General features: G+C 30.1%; 3 protein-coding genes across 3 annotated transcripts; 2 read left to right on the forward strand and 1 right to left on the reverse strand.

The window, feature by feature from the left end:
- Positions 1-987: 987 nt before the first annotated feature.
- On the forward strand, positions 988-4,810 carry LOC114177254 (uncharacterized). Its single transcript, XM_028062527.2, has 5 exons — positions 988-1,346; positions 1,488-1,561; positions 3,707-3,836; positions 3,939-4,253; positions 4,331-4,810. Exons 1-5 carry the CDS (start codon positions 1,224-1,226, stop codon positions 4,601-4,603), a joined length of 915 nt encoding a protein of 304 aa, XP_027918328.1. The 5' UTR covers positions 988-1,223; the 3' UTR covers positions 4,604-4,810.
- Positions 4,811-4,925: 115 nt separating this feature from the next.
- ANNAT2 (annexin 2) lies at positions 4,926-8,095 on the reverse strand. Its single transcript, XM_028062700.2, has 5 exons — positions 7,933-8,095; positions 6,854-6,999; positions 6,431-6,649; positions 5,847-6,059; positions 4,926-5,476 (listed from the first exon to the last, which is right to left on the reverse strand). The coding sequence occupies exons 1-5, from the start codon at positions 8,006-8,008 to the stop codon at positions 5,183-5,185; spliced, it is 948 nt and encodes a 315-aa protein (XP_027918501.1). The 5' UTR covers positions 8,009-8,095; the 3' UTR covers positions 4,926-5,182.
- Positions 8,096-13,226: 5,131 nt separating this feature from the next.
- LOC114176313 (uncharacterized) lies at positions 13,227-15,247 on the forward strand. The gene is made up of 4 exons (XM_028061311.2): positions 13,227-13,500; positions 14,421-14,491; positions 14,592-14,678; positions 14,785-15,247. Exons 1-4 carry the CDS (start codon positions 13,383-13,385, stop codon positions 15,037-15,039), a joined length of 531 nt encoding a protein of 176 aa, XP_027917112.1. The 5' UTR covers positions 13,227-13,382; the 3' UTR covers positions 15,040-15,247.
- Positions 15,248-16,605: the final 1,358 nt, after the last annotated feature.

The raw sequence follows: 16,605 nt of genomic DNA on the forward strand, positions 1-16,605 counted from the left end.
ATCTCCCATTAAATACACGTTTTTGATTCAGCATACTTCTCATAATGATTTATAGTTATAATTTGTAAATTGATTTAGTTAGTTATATCTTTTTCTAGGCTATAATGGAAAGTGATGTCTAAAGCTGGGATAAAATACTTTTTGGTTTATTGAAATATTTGGAAATTTAGTTCTAATTATGGCTAATACAAATTTAATTTGCTTTAGTCCCCATATTTATCAAAACTGTTTTAGCTTTATCCTTTTCAAAAACTGAAAACAGGTTTTTTTCTTTATAAATTCTATATATATATATATATATATATATATATATATATATATATATATATTAAATCTACTTGTTTCAAAAAAAAATACATTTTATCTTTCAAAACATGTATTCTCATTTAGAGGAATCGATTTCTTATAAAAATAGTTAGATAATTTATAAACACAGTGTTTTCCTTCGTAAAATATAGTTATTGTCTTATTTATTTATTTATTTATATATTTCTAAGACCACATATATTTAAATAAAATTATTTGACGGAAGAACACTCAAAACAAGATGGAGCTAACTTTTTTTATACACAAGAATTAAATCTTAAACTTTATTAAAATAAATTAAAGAAACAGCACCTAAATTCAATAATCCCTCACTTACTGGTTTTACTTTTTTCTTTGGACTGTTCAAAAAATGTTTAAAACAAAATTTTCTAATGACTTGATTGTTAAATTTGTTTTCAACTACAAATTATGTTGACGAAATTATCAGATATTTTAAATGTTAAATAACATTTATACCTTTAAAATATTTATTTATTACAATTTTTATTTATAAAAAAAATAGTTATCATATAGTGAGGATACATATGAAACTATTACTAACATCTAAATTTATTTTTAATATATGTAGAGTTTTGATTTTAGAAAGGTGGCAGTAATGAACTACTAACTACTGCTCAAAGTTATTATATAAGGGAGAGGAAGGACACATGTTCAGCATGTACATCACACCGTGTATGCATTTGTAGCTGCCAAGTTTGTTACATTATTATTCGTAATTGTAGGTGGCATAGTTAGATGCAGTTGCAAATTTCAAAGAAAGATTCAGATTATAATAATAATAATCATTGTTTTGATTCGTTATCGTTGAAACGCATTTTCAAATCTGGTGCATAACATCACCCTCTCACCCCTCGCTCATACTCACTTCATTCATCACTCTCAAACAAAAAAGCAAAATGCAGAAAACCACGCCGCTACGAAGCCCTCACACTTCCACCTCCGATCTCCTCACATGGTCCGAGCAACCTCCGCCGCAATTCTCCCGTGCCGCCACCGCCTCCGGCCACCGCTCTCGCCAGGTCACTACTGTTACTGACTCTGTTTTTTTTTTTTTGAAAAATTTGTTTGAGCATCGCTTTGGTTTGTTCAACTCAATCTGTCGTGAAAGATATATAATGTGCTTTGTTTGTTTGTTCTTCAATTCGCTAACCGTATTTTAGCCTTCCGATAAAATCGGGGAAGTTCTCCGCGGAAGCCAGCTCAGGGATGAAGAAGCACAGAGTCTAGCCAAAAAGTAATACTATCATCTTTTTTGTTTTTTGTTTTTCAATTATATTCCAGTGTTGGTAAGTGTGCATTCAGATCTGCTATTTGTTTCGCTGTGTTTTTTCATGATATTTTTTTTAATTGGTTAGTTTCGTGATCCGATTCACTGTTTATTTACGTTGCTTGAGCTTTTATTTTTGCGGGGACGATCTGTTGGTGATCTTGAAACATAATGCGGTTTTTCCATTACTAGTAGTTTGTGTCGAATATTTTTTTTCCACTCTTTTTATGTTTCCTTTGTTATGAAGAGAGGAAAAAGTATGTATTATGATTTTACACTCAGTCTCTCATGTTATGAAATTTGTGTAAAATTATAAATTAGAAACAAGACATTATTAAAAATTTTAATATGAAAAATTATATTTTTTTTTCTTAAAAATAGTAAAACAAAATTAAAAAATTATAGTAAAATAGAATCTCAAATAAATTACGTATATTTTAATATTTGAAACAGAAATACCTATTTATCTCGGTAAGATATAGTGTATATACACACACCATATAATATCTATATCATAAGGCGACTTTAAATTGAATTAGTGAATAATTAGAAAAGAAAAATTTACGGTGATAACCTACACATTTTTTATAATTATTTTTAAATTCATTATTGTCACAGCATAATTAGTTATAGTGTATATTTTATAGACTTTTTTATATATAATAATACATTAATGAATAAAATTATTATTATTATTATTGTTGTTGTTTATGTTTTTTAAATTAAATTATTTCTTTTCTATTTATTATTGATTTATTCTGCATCAGAATAACCTTTTTTTTTCTCTTCCACTGTTTCCACTTCTCTCCTCCAACCCTTGCTGGGAACATATCGAAAAACTTATCATTGGTCTCCTGCATTCAATTGTTTTAAAATTCTCAGACTTTTAATGATAGCAATCTACACCAAATAATTTTTGTATGCTTAAATCATGATTGATTAGTTAATTATTAAAGGACCTTTTATTAGTAGCATAATTCTGAATCCTCTCACAAAAATTGTTTATATATTATTTTTGGACTCAAATTTCAACCAGATTATTAAATACTATTTCTTATTTTATAAAATCAATAAATATATTTTTTAAATCACCTTCAATCATATTTATTGGGTTTAGTATCAATGTGTAAACATAAAATATTTTAAAATAATACAATTAACTGAAATTAAGGTATATAAAATTTATTTATATTTAAGTCACTAAATATAACTTTTTTGTTTACGTATTGCTGAGAAGAAATATTTTATATGATAAATATGGATGTTTGTTTTGATTTCAAAACATTGAATGCGTTTTTTTTTGTTCAACACATTTTTTTTTCATTATTAAAGTAGTTTTTTGGAAATATTTATTATTGTTCTTATTCTTAACCTATCATCTTTACACAATTGGGTGCAGTGACTACGGACTATTGCTAGTCTTTTCCAGTATGATGCCGCCTGCATATCAGATACCAAAATTTATTTTTAATATATGAATTTAATAATAGAACAAAATTTTGACTCCATACATTGTCAATTAAAAATCATTTTGGATATATTTTTAAAACAAGTATTATAAAAATTAATAAACTTCCAACATAACTATTTGCAAAAAGAATGATAATGTAAATTATATTATGAACGTATTTTAATTAATTTCTTTCTTTAAAAGTCTATTTATAATATAGGATGATATACAATTGATTAATAGTGAGAATCTTTAAAATAACGAACTTAAACTCCAGAATGTTTTTTTACCTGTTATGTTCAAAGGTTCGTGTCATATATAATATATAATTTTGTTGTCAAATATATCTTTCCATGTTTCCGCTGTTAAATGATTAGTTGTTAAACTGTATAGCTGCCCCGGAATGGACAGTTGCTTCTTTCCGTTATTAGTTGATCGGTTTATCATTTTGCTCTGTTGTGATTATAACTACCTTCAATAGACTTATTTTTCTGCTTATAGCTATATCGCAGTTTTTATAAAGAGGCTTCCCGCCCAATGAATGAAGTCAAGTTCCATCTCCTCCACCCTATATTTTTTTATTTTTCTCTTTTGTAACATGGTATCAGAGTAATCCAATCTCTTGGTCTTGTTGTTTTCCTTATCTTCTTCTTGATACTCAGGAAACTATGCTCCAGATATAAGATGAAAGAGATGACTGGAAGTGGTATATTTTCTGGTGATACTGAAAATACCACATCAGAAGCCAAGTCTGCAAATTCAGAAAACAGAACAAGCATACGGGTATATGAGGTATGCAAAACGAGATTTCATCATTTGAAAGATTGTTTTTTCAAATACGAACTCATTGTGTTGATAGTATTCTTGTTTTATTTCCCTGCAATTGCATTTCAGCAAGCAATGAATAGAATCAGTCAGATATCATTCAGCACCGAAGGAAACGTTTCTCCTAAGATACCAACCTCTATACCAGAGATAGCAAAGCAGCGTGAACTTAGTGGAACATATCAAAGTGAATCAGAAACGAAGACACAGAAGAACATATCAAGTGCCAAGACCAAGGAGCTCAGCGGAAGTGATATATTTGCCCCTCCTCCTGAAATTCTGCCTCGTTCCCCGGGTGCTGGACGCACTTTGGAATCAAAACAAAGTAAAGACACGAGAGAACCTGTTCCACGAAAAGTGCGCGCTTCGGCGCAAGTTTCTAATGTAAGTGTCTTTAGCTTATGGGCCTTTACCCTAGTCCATATGATTATTTTCTGACCCTAGTTTGCTTATTGTTGTAGGGTGGAGGTGTCCAAAGAAATTTCTTATTCGGTGAAGAGGCAGTTAAGAAGACATCAAGGAAAATACACGAGCAGAAGTTCGCAGAGCTGACGGGCAATAATATTTTCAAGGGAGACGTTCCTGCAGGATCACAAGAGAAAACTTCGAGCAGAGCTAAACTCAGAGAATTGGCTGGGAATAACATATTTGCTGATGGAAAGGCAGAAAACAGAGACCATATACGAGGCGCCCGTAGACCCCCCGGTGGAGGAAGCAGCATCTCGCTGTTTTAAATTGGTTATCTAAATTCGTCCCCATTGTGTGTGTTCTCTAGATTCCCCGAGTTCTCAAAATTGTATATTTATGGTATAACCCCCGACACAGAATAATTAGCGTTACCATAATGGGTGCAAATGTTTAATTATGTTGATGTTGATAAACACAATATTGATAAATAAAATTATTAAGTTTTTTTTTTTAAATAAGAATTTTTTACAGTACATCTGGTTTATGCATTTCATGATATAATTGTTGAGATATGATATTGAGAAGTTAACAATTACAGTTGCTTTTATGCTCCGTATGTAGACCAACATAGAGTGAAGTGTGATAATATGTTGTAGAAAAAGATGCAATCGATATTTTATTATTAAAAGGGTACAGCTCTATATGTCATGAATTTCCGACATTCAAAACATATTATTTTAAAAACATCAGGATAGTTTATGCCCTCTCATAAGCAGTATTAACATAAAGACGCCGAATTCCCCCGTCCAGATATATTAACAACAATATCGCATTTATGATTAGAGAAAAAAGAAAAAAATCTAACCAGCAATTCCATGAGAACTGAACAGAGTAAGAGATAACTCTTAATCATCGTGTCCAGCCAGTGCAAGGAGAAATTTCTTATAGTCTCCAGAAGTGTCATTGGCTATTGCACGGTCTAGAGGAACGCTATTTCTTCTTTGGTATTCCTCACCAATTCGCTGCAAATCAACCTCGGCTCTGGTTGCCACCACTCTAGTAAGGGCCCATTCATCAGTTCCCAGTCTATTTATAGCAAGCCTCAAGACTTTCGCAAAATATTTCTCAGGGAATGTCAAACACTTAGTGGCACCCCTCAAAAATTTCAGATATTCATCTTTTGGATCAGCTTTCAGATCCTGCAGACATAAGCCGATTGTTAATTCAACAATAAGTCACTGGTTAATCTTATAATAATCACTTAATGGCAATTTCTATCTTGTCTTTATATATTTTCGTTTTTGGATCAGCTTTCAGATCCTGCAGACATAAGCCGATTGTTAATTCAACAATAAGTCACTGGTTAATCTTATAATAATCACTTAATGGCAATTTCTATCTTGTCTTTATATATTTTCGTTTTGAAGTAATCCCAGAATAGTCATCTACTACATAAAATTATAACAGGAAATCATGTTTCTTAAAGTGAACAGTGACATTATCGACAACAAAAGTTCAGCACTGCAGTTGATACTAGAAGCGATTAATACTCGGCCAGGTTGTCTATACCTTGTTTATGGCATTCCCGAACTCATCTTTGTAGTGATTCAGAGTTGCTGCTAACTGTGCTCTACTCCTTGTTGACAAAATCCTGATCAGTTCTTCATCATTGTAGGCCTTCTTTGAAATCTTCTCATGAAGCAGTTTAGCCTCAGATTTTGCCAGTGGCATGCTCACCTCCTCCCCCTCATAACGGTATGTGCTCACAAGAGGAACCAATAGCTGTTATTATCAAAAACAAAGTTTCATCAGGTAATGGGAAAAAAAATGTCTGAAAAGAATTGTTAGACCCCGTGCATGTCTCGAATCGCTTATTTTTTAAAGTTCACTAAGTAACGTAGAAGAAGTTATGTTTGGACGTAAAAAATGGGGATTAGCTTTTAAATAAAACAAGACTGAATGGTTATATCCATATTCTAAAGGGGCACGTACTCATTATTTGGACGTAAATCTGGGACACGTTTCCTAAACAAAGGTTCTTTTTTAAATACAAAAGGCTTATTTATCTTAGAAAAAACTGATTGATGAAGAAACGATATCTACCAAAGGCAACTTTTCCTATCAAGAGATAAACACGTAGATTAGAAAGTTACCTTGCGTATGTCTCCAGAAGTATAATAGGCAATATCTTCTTCAATGGACTTTTTGAAGCGGGATTGATATGCTTGCTTAGCTTTGAGGAGATCAATTGAAGATCTAGTGGTAGCAATTTCCAAAAGGACCCAATGACTGAAAGTCAACTTCTTAGTGGCTTCATTAGCTAAAAAGGCATCACGCTCAGCAGGATCCAGTGTCCACAACAGCACAACCCGCTTTTATATTCACAACATCAAACATTAGACAACAAACTAACTTCATAACAGCAACTATCAATTTCCTTAAATCAAGGTTAACCGCATACATGAAGAATGATGAAAATTGAAATGTTGATAAAAATGGTAAAATTGAAAGTTATGAAATGGGCGTCAGATTATTAATTACCTAAAGAAACAAAACATCAAGAGATTTAAACTGACCTCGAAATCACTTGAAAGTTCTTTGTCTAGATCTTTAAGAAGATCTTCTCCATAGGCTACATTATAAGCTTCACGAATCAACTTACGCTGAACTGCATTTCTATGTCCCAGGATTGATATTATCAATGCTTCATTCGTTCCCCAACCTGCAAAGATATGTCACAGTGACAACTGGATAGGCAATGAAAACAAACTTGCAAAATGAGAGAATAAAAATGCCTCATGCCACGATAAAACAAAGGAACACAGTAAATTCCCTGATTTGTTTTAACACCTCCGAATAATTCAAATTTCCAATTTCACAATGTATTCATTTTCTGTAATAGTAATCTGCACTGCACTTATGTTACTGTGAATGAACACATACACAGACACAGGTACAAAAACTATTTTCTTTTTTTATCAGCACAAAAACTAAAAAAACTACTTACATTTACACAGGTAGCTCATTACTTATTATTAAGGCTGTGTCAAACATTTGTATGAAACCGTTCCATTTCACTCTTAGAAACACAAGCGTGGACACCATCGGCAACCAAACCAAATCTGAATGATCATCATTCGCTACGGTCAAATTTTCAACGTATTCACGCGGTTAGCAAATTGTAACCGTTGGATGAAGATCAAAAGGCTTGTATTTTATATTTAAATGGAACTTAAAACATTTATGATTTGAGACCAGAGTTGTCTGATATTCATCCAAATATCCAATCAACGGTCAAAGTTTGCTGACTGCAATGCATGTGTGAAAAACATGACAGCACGAAAGCTGTTCCAGCATTCATTCATTCATTCACTCACTCGTGCATCAAGAAGCAAAAATAATTAACAGTGACTCCATAAACCAAATACAAAAACACAGCACTCTAAAATTCAAACATAAAACATGTAAAATTTGATCAGAACAGAAGCGTTACGATTAACACTTGATAGATAATAAACCGAACAGAGTCAGATCACGAACACGCAAACCACTTGAATCCGGAGGAGATGTAGATCGAAAAAATGTTAAGCAGAGCGATGATCCATTAACAAAATGAAAATCAATGAAATAAAATAAATAAATAAGCGAATGTAACCTTGAAAAGCTTTTCGCAATTGCTCACTGTCTTCCGATGGAGCAGGAAAATTAGGAGGAACCTTCAACGTCGCCATTTTCGCTCACGATCTCTGTCCCCAAGACAATGCGATATGATGCTGAAAATTGAGAGGAATATGAGGAGTTGTTACCTTCATTCATACCAAGAGAGAGCACGAAACTATTGGCTTTTGTAATACCTCAGACAACACATTGTTATTGGAAAATAAATTAATTTACTTGATTCTTTTTAAAATATTAATATATCAAATTAGCATTTGGCTTTATAATTCTTTCTTTGGTATTTATTGATATAGATAACACATACTTATAATATTTAATATAAATAAAAATATATATATAATATTTTATAGAAATAATTAGCATTTATTTTCTAAAATGTGTCTTATAATAAGAATAAAAGGGATACTATTTTAATACCATATTAATTGTTTTTTAAACAAAATATTGAAAATCCTGACTATTTCTTTATTACATCTTTTTATTCGTGAATTAATATTAAATATCTATTAACTTTATTAATGAATAATTTATGAGGGATTTCATAAGGGTAACACCCAACTTAGTAAGATTTACTTAATTAATTTAAAACATTACATAGTTCACAAAAAGTAACTTAAACTTCAATTTAATTCATAATAATTCATCAATTAGGATAATTTATACAATATGCAAAATATATACATAAGGGAGATACAATATGCAAAATATATACATAAGGGAACTACTTACAACCATCACTTCAATTTAATTCATAAGAATTCATCAACTAGGAGGATTCATATTAGGAGTGGCAATGTGGGTCGATTCGGCCCGTTTAGGCCCGACTCGCATTTGACTCGCACAATACGGACCGTCTCGTCCTGCGTTGTATCTTAATTGTGAGCTGAAAAGTTTGATCCATCCTGCATAAGTGCGGGCCCATGGGTTTGCGGTCCAGATTGCTTTTTTTTTTTAATTCTTATAATAAAACTTTCAATGTTGAAAAATTTGGGAAACCTTAAGAAATTCACGAAATTAAGTAAAGACTTTTGGAAGTTTGATGATAAATTGATAATTCAACATTTTTAGCATATTTATATTCGTACTACGACATACAAAATGTATTATTTAAATTTTAACACATTAAAAAATACATAATACTTGTTTTTTCTAGTTATACAAGAATTTGGAACTTTAATGCAAAAGTCCATCAAAAAAAGTAAAAAAAGTAAGGTTAAATTACTCTTTTAGTCCCTCTATTTGTCAAGTAATATCAGTTTGGTTCTCAAGTTTTTCATTATCCCAATTTGGTCATCGTTTTCTTAAAAATGATTCAATTTGGTCATTGCCGTTATTTTTTACCAGACAATGTTCAAGTCAACGCCATGTGTTAATTTCTGGTTTTTTTTTTTACACATGTCATTTCACAGTTGTGCCACGTGTCATTTTGGTCTCTATATTTGTTTTTAATTTCAATTTAGTCCCAATTTTTGTAAAAATTAAGCAATATTGTCCCTTCTTAAATTGACACTCAATTTAATTTTTTTATAAATCCTGTGATGATATTCTTAATAAAATTGACATTTTTATTAAATATTTGTGAAAATATTTTTAAACAAGTTTTTTTTTAGTTTTATTATTAAACAGAGTTAAACCTCAAACTTAATTTCAAAAATTAACAATTTTGTCATCATATATAAAGGCACCAAGTGTATCATATTATACAAACTTAGTGAAGATTAAAAATCAAATAACTTGTCACAGATAAGTTTAGGAACTAAATTTCAAGTTCAAAACAAAATCAAAGTCTAATGTTTTGTATAGAATTTAAAGTTAATTTAAAATATTTAATAAAAATGTTAATTTTAGTGAGAATATCACCATAAGATTTATAAAAAAGTAAATTGAGTGTCAATTTAAAGACGGACAATATTACTTCATTTTACAAAAATTGGGACTAAATTAAAACTAAAAACAAATATAAGGACCAAATTGAGTCATTTTGACACATGGCACAACTGTGAAGTGACACGTGTAAAATTTTTAAAAAGAATTAAAAAAAAAAACAGAAATTGACACGTGGCGTTGACTTTAACACCGTCTAGTCAAACTAATGGTAATGACTAAATTGAATCATTTTTAAGAAAATGAGGACCAAATTGAGACAACAAAAAACTTGAGAACCAAAATAATATTACTTGACAAATAGAGGGACCAAACGATTAATTTAATCAAAAAGTAACTAATATACACAAGTACATCTTTTTTTTTATGCAGGCTTGCAGGCCGCGTACTTCTGCGGGTGTAGGCCTGCAGGTTCACCACCCTGGCCCGCCCAGCGTAATTTTTGCGGGCCTGTGGGCCAGCCTGACGGGCCATGCCCATATTGCATCCCTAATCTATACAATACACAACCTAAGCGAACTACTCTCTCTTGACAACCATCAATAGACATATTGCTTTACAACTCTCCCATTTGAACTATCATTTGCTCACTATAACATAATTATTGCAATTCATATTATTAAAATTAAAACATGGTATAATCAAATTATTTTCTTTCACATCAATTATCAATTAAATATAAACAAAGTATGGCTAAAATGGCTACAAGGTTGGATAATCTCCCTTTCACACAGTATAACATGGTAAATTCTATATTTGGAAGTTTGGTCAAGCACTAAAATTCTACTATAGAACCTCTTTCAACTCTCTCAACTAGACATTTTTCTCTATATGAGTATGATTCTAGCAGAGTCAAAATAATCTCCTTAAATCCCCCTCAATACACCACCTAACATAGGTTCAATATGGTATTTCCTTATTGGAAATCTCTACATTATCCTCGTTTAAACAATCAAACATAAACAAATTCTCAATGCAATTCCATAATATATAGTTCATACAATACATTTAAATTTTCAATCATCACTTAAACTCAATTTAAACATGTCATACTTAGATATTTTGAAAAAATAAAATAAACATTCAATTTGAAAATTCCCTTACTCATTGAGTGACACCATGACTCGCCCAACGAGTGGGTACAACAAGAAATTTGCCCAAAATTTGCTCAACGAGTATGTCTTGTCGCGAATAAGCCACTAAAAGAAATTTATTCTCCAATCTCGCTCGACTAGTCTTATCTCGCCAAGCAAGAGAAATAACAGAGTCTTGCTTCTCTGACTTTCATAAACACTTTTTACTTAGGAAGTAGATCCCTCACCCAACAAATGAGACTTCTCATACCTTTTTGACTTGGTAAATTACGCAAACATAAAGCCAAAAAATTAAAGATAAACTAACCTCCCGCCATTATCATTGTCACAAGAATCCTTTTAATTTCAAACCCTCACTCTCATAAACTCTAATGCTATAGTATACAATATATCATAGAAAAGAGTTTGATTACCAAAATCGCAAAACACCTGTAAAAATTATAGAGTTATGCGTATCACAATAATTGCTATGATAAATTGTTGCAAATTTGGTGGGATTATAATAAATCTACTGAATTGGGATGTCACAAAAGTTATTGTTGAAATCTGATTAACATCTCATGATATTGTCTTATAAATTTTTATGTGTTTTAACCTAATTTTAATATACTTTTTAAGATATATAATCTATCTATCTATCTATCTATCTATCTATATATATATATATATATATAATTTAATATTTTGTGTCCACATTTTATAATTTTAATTATAATTTTTATAATATAATTATTTATTAAATTTTTGAAAATTAGCAATTACTTATACATGTTTTCTCTAAAACTGTTTATCTTTCTTTTTTCTTATTTATAAATAAATATTTAATTATTTATAATAAAAAAGTATTTTCATTTTTGTCATGTTAATTATTCTTTTTTTAAAATTTAAATAATTATTTATAATAAAAAAATTGGATTAAATATGTTATTGGTTCTTCAAGTTTTAATAAATTTGGAATTAGTCACTCTTCAAAACTTTCGACTAATTTAATCATTCATCTCTAAGAATGCATGAATTTAGTCATTTTAACCAAATTTTATTAAGTTCATATGACGTTTGAAACATATTTCATGGTAGTATTTGAATTGTTTACACCGTTTGACACATTTTTACTTCAAGTTTTAATGAAATTTGGAATTAGTCACTCTTCAAAACTTTCGACTAATTTAATCATTCATCTCTAAGAATGCATGAATTTAGTCATTTTAACCAAATTTTATTAAGTTCATATGACGTTTGAAGCATATTTCATGGTAGTATTTGAATTGTTTACACCGTTTGACACATTTTTACTTCAATGTTAACTCAAATATCATCATAAAATGCGTTTAAAATGTCAAATAAACTTAACAAAATTTGATAAAAAGGACTAAATCAACGCATTTCTAAAGATGAAGGACTAAATTAATATAAAATTTCGAAGAGAGACTAATTTCAAAATTCACTAAAACTTGGGGAACCAAAAACATATTTAACCCTAAAAAAAATATGCAATATTATTTATAATTAAATTTATTTTAATATCTATAATTATTTACACTTTATGTTTTTCAATTTTACTCTTTTAATTTCTATTTTTAAAATTTAAAATATTTATAGATATTTAAAATTATATGCACAAGCGCAAGAGAGTGCATTTACGCTGGTTATAAATAATTGTGTTTATAATTATAATAAAGTTGTTTAAAACAATTTTTTTTAACTTTTGGTCATTTTTGTTCAATCATATCAATGTTATTTGTGGTACATGGTGATAACTGAAAAGGATAAGAATCAAATATTGAATTATTATAGCGGTTATTTTTTAATCTAAATATAAATAAGGTCATATTTTATTTGACACTGTAATGATTACTAGTATTTTTAAATAAATACAATTTGTATCTACTACTACTTTAAACCTTTAAACGTGTCCATATCTTTTAGTAGGAATAGGGTTTCAAAATTCTGATTTTTGTCATAGCGGCTCCTTGAGCGGTACACTTAGCTTGGCTTCACCCATCCTAGACGAAGTCACAGGTAAAATTGTTATTCTCGTTTTCGTACTGCTCCTTCCCTTTCGTTCCCTTTATCTAACTTGACAACCGAATTGAAGGATGATATAGTATATATGCCTATTTGGTTGTGAAATCCACAAAGTGTGTTTTAATCGATCCTAAACATTGCCAATTTTTTCAAGGTTTTTTTGTCAAATTTGTCTCACAGCAAATGCCCAATATTGCTGTGAAAATTGGTATAGGAAACCAATGATGTAATTTTTGAAACATTAGTTGAAGAAATTTTAATCGTGTCTCTGCTGCATTAGAGGGAATGATAATGATTTTGTAACATTGTGTCAGACTAAATTCAAGATCGATTCGAGCTATCTTTTATTTTCACAATATGATGTAGTCAGGGACTTGTATCCTCTTCCCCTAAATCTCGTTTGTCCTTCCTTTTGAATGCAGGGATGACAAAGATGGACAAGAATAGGAAAAAATCTAGAGGACATAGTTCTCGAGAGCCTACGGATATGCAGGACCAAGAGATGGATATAAGGAAGATTATGAAAGATGTTGAAAATTTTAGTAATGTTCATTTTCCTTCTCATTTTTATTTTCTTTTCCTTTTACTTAAATCTTGTCTGTATCTTCTCTTTGAATCTGCTTTCTGTTGTTGATGCGTATTGAATATTTAATCCAATAGAAAACACTGGATTATGAAAAGTTAATGACTATGTTCTTGCTTATTAGGATAATATTTATATTTTTATATAGTTAGATTGCAGTTCTTTACTCTGCTCTGATGCTGCTGCGCAATGCATACTTTGTTGCTGAACTCTTTGATTTTAAAGCACTGTATCAATTTGTAGGCTGACACTGATCTCATAGTTTAGAATCTTAGTGTCATTTGAACAGGTGACATTGTATTGTTGAAGGAAATTATGTATTGTGATTGTATGCTTCAATTAGTATTTGGTTTGTGGATTTGGAAGTTCGTGGAAGAGTATGTAACTTTTAAAAATTCTTAATTTTGTTACTCAAGGAATTAACTTTCATGGGAATTCATATCTTCTTCCTTCTGGTCTGTTCTGCTTTCCGTGTAAAGACTCCTCTTTTTTTGTGCAAAACATAAGTTATTCTTAGTTGAAACTATTCAACCTAAACTTTTGATTTAGGATACGTGACAGAGGGTTCAATTTCTCTTGTAACATGTAGGCCAGGGCTGCATGTAACTTAATGACTAAATCTTCTTTATCCAGGATGATTTAGAGGATTGAATTGCATAGTTGATAGCCAGTTGTATAAGTGTTATTGAGGATAGTCATTGTTTATGGAATATAAGGACGCTTCTTAGAAAATGTTTGTTCCTTTATTTTAATTTTGAGTGGATGGAGCTGAAAATTTATGGTAACCATGCCCAGTTCACCTGGTGTTTTCTTCCTTTCCATTATGTCCAGATGGTGCAGCTACTTCTCATAATGGCTGCTAATTATCGTATTTTGCAGGTTACTCACATATGACATGGAAAGAACGCAAGAAGATTGAAGATAGAAAAATTGTTTCTCTTTGTGGAAAGGTGAAGAATATTTTTATATTCTATTTTGATCATCATGTGCCAATGCAAATACTATTACAAGATTCTCTGGAAACAAAATTCTTATGTTTATCATATATAGGCCCCCAAGAATCAGAGATTACCTTTAAGTGTGGCTCGACCAATGATGAAGAAACAAAAAGAGAGGGAGCAAAAAATGCTCCAAGAGGTAATTAGTTTCTATCATTCCCCACTTTTATTTTGTGCCCTATTGTGATTTTTTGTTGGTCTCTTACTAACATTTTTCATGTATGATATGTACCACTGACTTTTAGCGTTTGATTATGGGACAATTTGGGGGAAAGCTTGGTGGTAGCAGTAAAAGATCAGCTGTAAAGCACAAGCCAGAAAACAAGGGTTTGAAGTTGAGTGAAGGTCATTTTAGAAATGGCATACTCAACGTGAAGCATTTGTTGAATTCAGCACCATCAAGAGATCGTGAAACTGGAACATGGAAAGGTAAAGGTGGTAACAAGAAACAGGGTAATAAAGGTGCCGGTAAGAAGCAGCGTTCAGCAAATCCTTTTTGATTAAGGTTATAAATCTAACATGGTCCTGGTGTAAGCCTTTGCATAGTACACTAGAATAGAACAGAACAGTGCAACATGACAATGATGTCTTGTGTTGTAATTTAAAACTGAATAACATCTTGTGTCTTGTTTTCCGTTTTTGTGCTTATCTTCCATGAAGTACTATGAAATATAATATTAAGAACAGATAATAGCTGTTTTTTCCTTACATTTTATACTTCTCATAGTTGTACCATATTATTATTATTATTTTTTTATTGTTGTTATGATTTCAAGTTCATTGAGCCATTGTTAAGGTCAATAATCTTATTTGAAGTATTGATCATTTGAAATTTGTAACTTTTTCACAGTTTTGTTGTTAAAAGGCTTTGGAGAGTTGGAGGAGAAAGTTTATTTAAATTACCTTTTAATGTTGACTATTATGCAATGTGGAATTATTGAGTATATTAAAATAAAGGGTTAAATATGTTTTTTTTCTTCAAGTTTCAGTGAAATTTGTAATTAGTCTCTTTTCGAAACTTTAGACCAATGTAGTTCTTCATTTTTAAAAATATGTGAATTTAGTTCTTTTAATCAAATTTTGTCAAATTTATGTGACATTTCAAACGTGATTTACGATAATATTTGAGCTAATATTAAAGAAAAAAAATATGTTAAAAGGTGTAAACATTTCAAATATTACCATGAAATGCGCTTGAAACGTGAAATAAATTTAACAAAATTTGGTTAAAAAGACTAAATTTATGCATTTCTAAAGATAAGTGACTAAAGTGGTATAAAGTTTCAAAGAGGGACTAATTTCAAATTTCGGTGAAACTTAAGAAAATAAAAACATATTTAACCTTAAAATAAAATTTATAATGGAAATCTAAAGAGAGTAAAGGGTTACTCTCTTGAATCACTTTTCACTTTTTTTTTCTCCAATTGAGGATAAGAAGATGAGGTTGATTTTTGAAATCACTTTTCCATTTTTTTTTTTGAGGATGAAGGTTTGTCTTTAGAGCTTGTTTTTTTGTTTTCGTAGATAGAGTGAAATTGTATTAATTGGTGGGAACGTTTAGGTCTCGATTTAAGGGTGAAGAGTTGTGCATCATCATAATTTTGGAAAACATGTTCAGGAAATTTTGCCATTATATAAGATATTACTCAATCATGACCATATACAGAAGATAAAGTCCATAAATAATTAAACGAATTCCCTGTACTATGAAGGGATTCCAATACATATTTATTTTCTAGTTTTATTTTTTAAATAATCATTTTTTAATTAAAATAATTACTTTATTAATTTTATCCTTTAAGTGTAGTTTTTAAAATTGATAGTTTTTATTTGACCGTTTATCAAGTTGAACCTTTTTCTAAAATTAAAATAAAATTGTAAAATTATTTATATTTACTTTCATAATTATAATCTTCTATTATATATAAAAAGATATATTATTTTGATATCTATAGTTGTTTTCTAATTTGATCATCTATAACTATATATCTAACTATATATAAATATATATAAAAATGATTTCCTCTAGTATGTTTACAATTTCTTATTCTTAATTTACACTTTAC

This window comes from Vigna unguiculata, chromosome 3, assembly GCF_037176805.1.
Source record: "Vigna unguiculata cultivar grain cowpea cultivar isolate G323 ecotype 2 chromosome 3, ASM3717680v1, whole genome shotgun sequence".
NCBI classification, from domain to species: Eukaryota; Viridiplantae; Streptophyta; class Magnoliopsida; order Fabales; family Fabaceae; genus Vigna; species Vigna unguiculata.